The 8,388-nt window shown below is 51.6% G+C and overlaps 3 protein-coding genes across 9 annotated transcripts in view; 1 reads left to right on the plus strand and 2 right to left on the minus strand.

The window, feature by feature from the left end:
* The window catches only part of LOC126577533 (fasciclin-3-like), a 100,535-nt gene extending 98,001 nt beyond the window's left edge, over window positions 1-2,534 (minus strand). The window contains exons 1-2 of one of the 6 annotated variants that reach the window (XM_050239217.1): window positions 2,377-2,534; window positions 1,160-1,759 (exon numbers count right to left, since the gene is read on the minus strand). In XM_050239217.1, coding sequence (XP_050095174.1) covers window positions 1,160-1,220 — 61 coding nt within the window. In that variant the 5' untranslated portion in view covers window positions 1,221-1,759; window positions 2,377-2,534. Of the gene's footprint in view, window positions 1-1,159; window positions 1,764-2,343 lie in introns of all 6 variants that reach the window. The other 5 variants (XM_050239214.1, XM_050239215.1, XM_050239216.1 and 2 more) reach the window with 5 other exon arrangements.
* The window catches only part of LOC126577532 (uncharacterized), a 269,650-nt gene that overhangs the window by 162,084 nt on the left and 99,178 nt on the right, over window positions 1-8,388 (plus strand). The window lies entirely within an intron of this gene.
* LOC126577536 (fasciclin-3-like) lies at window positions 5,178-6,957 on the minus strand. Of its 2 annotated transcripts, none has more exons than XM_050239223.1 (5): window positions 6,627-6,957; window positions 6,335-6,546; window positions 5,922-6,251; window positions 5,661-5,849; window positions 5,178-5,589 (listed from the first exon to the last, which is right to left on the minus strand). In XM_050239223.1, exons 1-5 carry the CDS (start codon window positions 6,788-6,790, stop codon window positions 5,408-5,410), a joined length of 1,077 nt encoding a protein of 358 aa, XP_050095180.1. In that variant the 5' UTR covers window positions 6,791-6,957; the 3' UTR covers window positions 5,178-5,407. The 2 variants fall into 2 exon arrangements, with proteins under 2 accessions (XP_050095180.1, XP_050095179.1); XM_050239222.1 differs by having other exon boundaries at window positions 5,922-6,254; window positions 6,329-6,546.

The raw sequence follows: 8,388 nt of genomic DNA on the forward strand, positions 1-8,388 counted from the left end.
TTATCTGCTCCTCACATCCAAACACATTCCCTGGCCGTGTGGTGCACGTGAAAATATGCTGATTAATTTTATGTCTAACCTCCGTGTATCTTTTTCCTCTACTTCTAGGTAAGCAGAACCTTGACAGACTTGGTGCATTTACTTGGAGAGTCCATATCATGTAGATGCGCGCAGCGCAAAAGGAGGTTTGTTAGCTCAACGTGCGCCCTCATTCGACGCAAAACCGTTTTTATGGCGATGGTAAGACACTTTCACCATAAATCACGGCACCATAGCTCGTTGAGGAGCGGGGCGCGGTATTGTGCGTGAGAGATAGAAGAACCGCGCAGGAAAGGTAGGAACCGGCCGGCCGGAGGCCGCGTATTTGCTCTCCACTTACAGCCTTCAGTCACGCGTGTCCATCTAGTGATTAGCGTGTGACCGCAACGACACTGAGACCTGTCATATGACTCTGCGCTGCCCTGCGCTGTTTGGGTAATTTTGCGAAATACCCGGGAACTAGATAGCCGCGTAGTTCAGAAATCTCACTCAAAGGAACCTCATGGTTGCGTATCTAATCTAATTCCGAATTATTCCAGAACCATCTCCCATTATTCATTAGCATATAGTGTCTTCTAGAACGGAAATCAAGTGGCTCCGAATTAGTTCAGGTTCGCTGAAGGTTCTCCCCCATTTCGAATGGGGGTTTGCTATGGAAAACTATCTCCACAACCTTCTATCAACATTCCATCATATTTTCTCCCGGTCCCCTTTAAGCGGGCGCCACATGAGAGGGACAGATAATTTTATCTACGAAATGCGCCCTCTCCCGGAAGTTTATCATTAATAGCCAAACACAATCATGCAATCATGCTGTCGGTTGGCTGGCATTAGAAACCGGTAAAAGGGGGTCCCAAAAGATCACACCAGACAGACAGACACAGACCGGGGCAGAGTGTTTCTCGTCTTGGGCGTCGTTGGGCATTGTTGTGAGCCAGCGAGAGGAGCGGTGCGCCCTCTTCCTGAAGCCTTCTTTTTCTCAGCGGACACAATGAATGGTGGCAGGGGGAGAGCTGGAAGCGACCACACAGCACAAAACCCACAAGAGAGACACAGCGAGAAGACCCCTGATAGACCCTCACTCTAGAAGAGGGGCGAACCAAAATGATCATGTAATTACCTGTGAACGCAGCGCACACCGCCAGACAGGACAGGAACAGGGCTTGCATTTTCGTCTGCATTAATTATCTAACACACAGCCGTACGCGGCGAAGGAAACTGGACACTGGACGCGCTTCTCTCTACCGCGAAGATGACCGCGTCTCGTCTGCGGACAGGTGCAGGAGGCACAACACAAGATGGCAGCAGTAAGGATGAAGAGATGCGTTGGGTTCTACTTGGCGCACTGCAACAATGGTTTTGTGTTTTAAAGACCGCCGAGGCACACGCACACACACACACGGATACACTCACGAGGAACACGGAACACCGGACCACACCGGACACGACGTATTTCGATCGATATCGATCTGCTGTGCGCTGCGTGCTGGAATCAATAAACCGGGGAGTGCAGGTGCAGGTTATGTCAGCAGAGAGCAACCAATGGCTCCTGCGATCGAACAAATGCACACTCTTCTTCACTCTGCCTCAGGGCACACCGCACACTTTGCGTAACAGCGAACCGGCGACTCGCTCTTCACTCAGCTTCACTACACCTTCACGCACCTCACCGGCCACGGACTTTAATCTGATGGGAAAATGATGGGCCTTTTTCCACACACTGCCTCCAGTATAGTACAACAAATCACCGAACGAGAGAAGGAAAAATAAAGGGAAATGTTGTAATTTACCGTAGGAATCACACCACAACCGCCAGAAGCCAATCTAGAAGGCACAGGTGGTGTACCACCACCGGGGACCATCATTATACGGGGAGGTTTATCTTTTTAATTATTTAGATTACTACCCCTCCAGCCTGCTGGTGGAGGGGTTGGCGACCTAAACAAATATTTTCCTACTCCTCGCGCGCTCGCAAAAAAAAGGTCAATCCCTGGTGCTAGGCGCACAGAGTGATACACTACGGGACGCGCGACACACTTTCAGCACACTCCGAAGAGCTGAATTTTGTGAGGTTAGGTGATGGACGCTTCTTGGGGTGTCTCGGTGCGCTCTTAACACTCGCCTCCTTTCGAACAATGTTATTGTTGGCCCCACGCACCACTCTCCGTGCCACTTGTTGAGCTGGAGCGATTGAAAGGGAGGAATCTCCCCCCCGGTGATGATGATGATGATGCTGAGGATGCTGCAGCATAAGCCACGGAAGATCACGATCTCGTCTCTCCACTGTCTCTCTCTCTGCCTTACCTACCTCACACACTACACACAACGGACACACACCGACACACAACACGGGAACACGGGAACACGGGCCAAAGGCAAAGATTCAAAGAAAGGAGGTCCACGAGTCGCACGTCTTTCTCCTGCGTTCTTCAAAATCGTAATGGCGGGGTCTCGTTAACGCGCGGTTCGCTTTACCTTGCGTTCGTTGCCGCCGCCGCCGCGTCCGAAGGTGTGTGCGTGTGCCACTATGCCGATGTTCGTTCTCTTTCTAGCCAGGGGGTTGCGTACCGCCGCGCGGTGGCCACGGTGCTGCAATAATGACTCATGTGGCCCCCCAAACACACCACCAAAGCTCTTCGTTCCAGCAGCGCAGCGCGACTCGCGCCACTACCACTACTGCGACCAATGGTTGCTACGATGGAGGAGCCGCGACGCATCGCTTTTCACCATCAAACAACCACCACCGATCGGACCGCGTGAAAGGCTTGTGGTGGGGGAGACGGGAACGGACAAGTTTCGCCCGCCGTGGAAAAGGGAAGGAGCTTTCGAAGGGACCCCAACAACACAAATCGGCACGGCACTACCACAAACACCGGTAAACGCGGCTTTGTTTCGTTGAATCGGTCGACCCGCTATGGTTGCTATGCTCGCTATGCGAGTGGGACCCCCAACACGAAGGGGGCTCTATAGTGTGCGTGCGGATGGCGTCGATGACGTGAGCGAGCGAGTTTTTGTTTGAAACAAATGAAATGCGTTCCGGCGTTTCCTAGCGCATGCTGGGTGTTCGGAGGAATTCAATAACTGGACCGCTAATTGTATGCCTGTAGCAAACGGAACGCAAGCAGAGAACATCTTGTCCTGACGTGTTCGCCTTCTTGAACGATCTTGTCGAACGCATAGCGCATCTAGAACGCGGCGATATTTCGACGATTGCAAATACCGAGGGGGTGAGATCGACACTACCACCACCACCACCACCAGCGATCGCGACCTGAACGAACGCGAACAAAAGAGAAAGGCAAAAGCGACGACGGCTACGACGATGACGATGCCGGCCGCGCGAGAAGATGATGCTGCTGCTGCGCCGTGAAGATCATGTTTCGATTGCCAAACCCTCGGTCCTCCTCCTGCTTCTCACCCTTCTCCCGTTCCAAATAAGGCCTAGAGAAGCGGGCTCGCGCGATGAAGGGCAGGAAAGTGTGCGCGAATTCGCGACACGATGATGCCGTTCAGCGGATTCAACGTCGAATCGATTTATGATCCTCCAAAGAAGGCGCGCCCTTCTCCGATTGGGGTCCCCCGGGGTGGTGGTGGAGTATTGCTGGAGGAAAAACGGGGTCTGGTTTGATCCTTGACTTCTTCTCCGATCTTCAGCTCGATACAAGAAGTGACGGCGGGGGCTGGCTGGGGAGCGAGAGTCCAAAAACTGGTTTCCAGCTTCAACGGTGTCTGTGTACGTGTGTGGCTTGGGGCCAGCATCACGACGATGTTGGCTCCTCTGGGCGATGGCTGGGGTCCGTCATGCTGGGGTCTTGGTAAGCTTGGTTTCGGGTCAGTCCAATATGCTGGCCGACAGCGTTTTTTTCTCGCTCTGATCCTCTCTCTCCTATGTTTCTCTTTATGCTTGAGAGCTTCTCGGCTTCACATGCGATGACCGTTGGTAACGCGTTCCCTGGGTTAAAGGGAAGGGCTCGAGACGGAGCGCGACCATAGCGAGACATCCACTGGAAGAGTCTCCTTTGTTCCGTTGACTTGGATGTCAAAATAAGGAGTTGTGTGTGGGTGTGTGGGGCGAACCGGAGGTCCGAACGCCCGCTTTCCGTGAGAGAAAGGGTGACCGCGAGCGAAAAAAATCGATCCGACGGAGTTTATGGACCCCGGCACCGCGGTCAAGCTGAATCTTCCGTGAGCAACGGTCATTCGCGACGCCATTGGTCATTGTTTCGTTGACAAACTCCTTATGCCTTATGCCTTGTTGCGGTTTGGTCCGTCCTGTTGATGGTGGTGACCCCTTTGAAACAAAAAAAAAACACACTCATCAGGACATGGAAATGGACGCCAACAAGCGAAGGCCCCAACTGCGGCCACACGATTTGCTGTTGTAAAAAGGATTAAGGTCAGCCCAGAGGGGCTTGGCATGGGCCTAGCTTGTTTGTGTGCCACGCGAGCTCAAATCCATAACGGAAAAATGGTAATTTAATGACCGGTGAGCGGCGAAACGGATGGAAGTCAAATTTGAAAAGCGCGGCACAGTTTTTTCGTGTTTATCGATCTTCTGTCATTAGGTCTAAAGCGCCTTCTAGACGGACCCCAAACGCAGCGCAAGCGAAGCGCGCAATCCACAGCGCAGCGAGTTTTGAATCAATGATCGATCGAATTGGGATGCTGTGAAGATCGGATGAAGTGAATTAAAGTACTACTTTTGTGGTTTGATTTTTATCATTTCTGTTTTTTCCTAGAATAACAAGATATATTTTCAAACCAAGCTAAACTGAAAGCCACGTGGCAGTTAAAGAAACTCCCTAAAATTCTGAATATTCCATTTTCAAAATAAGTGTTTCTAGTACGCCCAAAGGTTCTACAGAGCCTTTTATAATGTTAAACATGTTTTCTGTCGATCATTTTCTAAGTAACGCTAATGGATGTTATTTTAAACAACATCATCTAATAATCGTTGAAAGGTCGTATTGTGAAGCAAAACCATAAAAAAGTGTTAACTTTGGTACATTCAATTATTAAAAAATGTGAGTCTCTTTTAGCCAACTCCACTTTATGTATAGAAGAAGAAAGAAAATAGGCAGAACACTTATCAATCGATGAAAAATAGAAAAATGATCCAAACACCGATGATGGTTACTGGTGGATAAAAATCACTTTTGAAGTCATAATTTATTGAAGTAAATGAAGCGTTTTCATAGATCCAATCCTGAATTGAAATCCGGGTTCCAATTGCATATCGCAAAACAAAAATATCAAACAAACCAAAGAGAAGAAACAAAACAACAGCAACGGCAAACGACAACGGCCATCACAGCTCAGAGCAGCTCGTTGCACAGAGAGCATGGTGGCGGCGGTGAACGCGCTTCAACTAAAAAGTGCGGATCGGAAGCCGCGTCTCTTCGCTGCCTTCCGGGTGGCGTGCCTTGCAGATGAGTGTCTTGCCGTTGTCGGCCGCCTTCAGCGGGTAGGTGAGCGTCTGCTGGACCGTATTGCCTCGGAAGTTACGGCTAACGTACGGTGCCGAGAGGCCATCGTAGATCAACTGATCGTCTGTGGGAGAAAGAAAGCAAGGCCTTACGTGAACTGCGTGACGTCACGACATCGAAATGGTTGCTACTTACTGAGGAACCACAGGAACCCGGCCGGAGGATTGCCATCCTTCGAGACACACTGCACCACCAGATTGCTGCCCGCCTTGAACGCACCATCCCGTTGGACCACCTCACTCGAAACGGTGATCTGCGGTGCCCGTGGCTTCACCGGTGCCGTAAATGCTTCCTTCTTTACCTCCTGCTTGTCGTTGGTGTACACTGGAAGCAGTAGAGCACGCGGTTAAGACACGGATCCTCTCTAAATTGCCAACCTCTAAAGTGGACTTGTACCTTTCTTCAGTTTAATCGGAAGACTCGTCTCCTTGAAACCGCTCTCGTACGCCGGATGTTCAGCACGGCACGTTAGCTGTTTCTTGTGGTCCTCGACAGCGATCGCACGCCGATAGATCTGCTGTACGGTCGCACGACGGTTGGCCTCTTCCACGAACTCACCACCGACATCGTCGCTCAATCGGACACCGTCCAGATACCAGGACAGCTTGGCGGCTGGCCATCCGTCCCGCGACGTACACTTCAGCACCACCTTCTTGCCAAACTCGAACTCTCCGTTCGGTGCATCCACATTGCTGGCCAGCTCGATCTTCGGTGGTTCCGGGGCAACTGCTTAGAAGTGGAGGATTGACCAATTAACGAAATGTGTCCCCACGGATCGCTCGGACGCTCAATTCGGTAGCAACCTTCACCTGATACGTTGATGTCGATCGTGCCCTTATAGGTTTGACCCCGTACCGAAACCGTACACTCGAACTCTCCATCGTGCGTGGCCTTGATCGTGTCGATCGTGATCCCGCAGGAACCCTTGCTCCAGCCCAGCCCATAGAACTTGATGCCCTCGATCGGTGCCGGAAGTTTATCGCTGGCCGCAAACGGTGCCGGTGCTCCCGGTAGCTTTACACTAAACAGCGGGGATCGAGAGAAGCGAAGCGATAAGCAATCTGAGTTGCACTAAGTCGTCGTATCCTGGCGCCATCTTACATGCAGAAGTCGATCGGTTCCTCCACCAGACATAGTAGATTCACATTTCGCTGCCCCTCAGCGACCGTCACCTTGCCTGCTGGTTGCGTTATGACCTGTATTGCTGCCACGCCACTCGCTAGGAGAACGGCGCCCAAGATAACACCTATTTGCACTTGATACATGCTGTCGATGCACTTTTGTTTCGGCTTTAACTGGACTGTCTCTTCTCTGATGAGCTGATGCTGTTCCCTTTCCAAGAGTTTCGCTTCGCTTAGCCAACGTTCTGCGCTGTGCTGCGAACTCGAACACTCTCTTTCGCTCTGTCTGGACCACTGCGCGGACGACTCCTTCAACGATCGAACCGTTGAACTGAACTGAACCACCGAATGGTCGCGATCGTGGCTTTTAAATTCTTGCCCTCCCAAAAACAAACCACAGCGAGCGAGAAGCTCGCGGAGAAGAGTTTTGTCCACATCTTCGCATCTTTACGATCACATCCGGACTTGGCCTGTCACCTTGCTGTCCCTCCTTCCCCTAACCTCTCAACGGTGTCCGATGTTCGATGACCGGTTCTCGATCGCTCGATTGTTTGGCAAAGAGATGGCCAAAGATCCCGCTTATCGCAGACGACGTATCGGATGGTGCTAATTACGCGTTTTTGGTAGCTTTCTGCCTCCCCATTTGGCCCGATGAATGTATTTGGCAAATTCCATTCCACACACTCGTGTCTGGCTGACCCTCTGCTGGGCGCATACTAATGTTGTCCAATTTTTCTTCCCCGATCGAGCGATCACTTAAATGTCGCTCGTCGTGTCGATAAGGAAGTGGTACCGAGGTACCGATACTTTGGCGATGGCGCCGATTCTCGCGGAGGGGAGCGGGGAGCAAGGTGGGGGGATTAGAATTCGAAATAAAAATAAAAAAATTTACGCGTATTTTTCCTTTGTCGCGTTCCATGGACTTTTGGGCATTTTGGGCTCATCAATCGTGTGGAGACTAAGGTGCGGTTCGAGGGAAGAAAGGTGGAGGAAACGGAACCGAATCGCGTCTCGATGGTCTCGTTAATTATTTGTTTTGGAATCGCTGCACGGAACCGGTCCGCGGATGCTGCGACCAGCACCCGCTTCTAACGAGCACATAAATGTCGACGTTTTATGTCGGTGTCGCTTGTTGCGACGCCGATCTGCGACGATCGGGTGCGGGACCGGAAGGGCCATGAAGCGCGCGTAACGGTTCCACCCAGGTTTTGGTGGCGTTGCCAAAAAGGTTTACCGTCGTCGCACACGTGGGAGGAGGGAAGCGATTTTTTATCGTTTTATAGCACCGGTATCGTGTCCTCAGCGTCCAGGGTGCGGTGCGGGTGCTGGTGCATTTTGGCAAAGTTTTGACCATTTTCGTGACCCCCCCCCCCCCCCCCGGGGAGCACGGAGGGTCAATGGCAAAGTCAGCAGAATTCACATTCTGCTCTTCCGCAGCGTCCGCACAGCAGAGGATTCAATTAAATTCAATCTGTGGTAGCGCGGACGAACATCATCGTGGCTGGCCCATAATGTTTACCCTGGAGGTGGCCTTCTCTACGAGTGGTTCGAGGGTAGAATCGGGAAAGCGAAACCTGCCCTTCTCTTCCTCCTGTTTCTTCTCCTTCGGTCCCGAAGGTCGGTTGCTTAGTAGCTGCGGTGTCATCAGCCTAATGGATTGGAAAACAGTCAGTCAGTCGGTAGGTTTGAGCGATTTTGGGGCGGAGTGTAAATAGAATATTGGCTCGCGGGCGTCAATGGTG

This window comes from Anopheles aquasalis, chromosome 3, assembly GCF_943734665.1.
Source record: "Anopheles aquasalis chromosome 3, idAnoAquaMG_Q_19, whole genome shotgun sequence".
Classification (NCBI taxonomy): domain Eukaryota; kingdom Metazoa; phylum Arthropoda; class Insecta; order Diptera; family Culicidae; genus Anopheles; species Anopheles aquasalis.

What these genes read in the sequence shown, in the direction of transcription:
- LOC126577536 (XM_050239222.1), bottom strand. Translation starts at nt 6,790, where the DNA reads ATGTATCAAGTGCAAATAGGTGTTATCTTGGGCGCCGTTCTCCTAGCG. An exon ending in CATCAACGTATCAGGTGAAG is followed by an intron (nt 6,255 to 6,328) that starts GTTGCTACCGAA and finishes TCCACTTCTAAG; the next exon opens with CAGTTGCCCCGGAACCACCG. An exon ending in CGGGTTCCTGTGGTTCCTCA is followed by an intron (nt 5,590 to 5,660) that starts GTAAGTAGCAAC and finishes TTTCTCCCACAG; the next exon opens with ACGATCAGTTGATCTACGAT.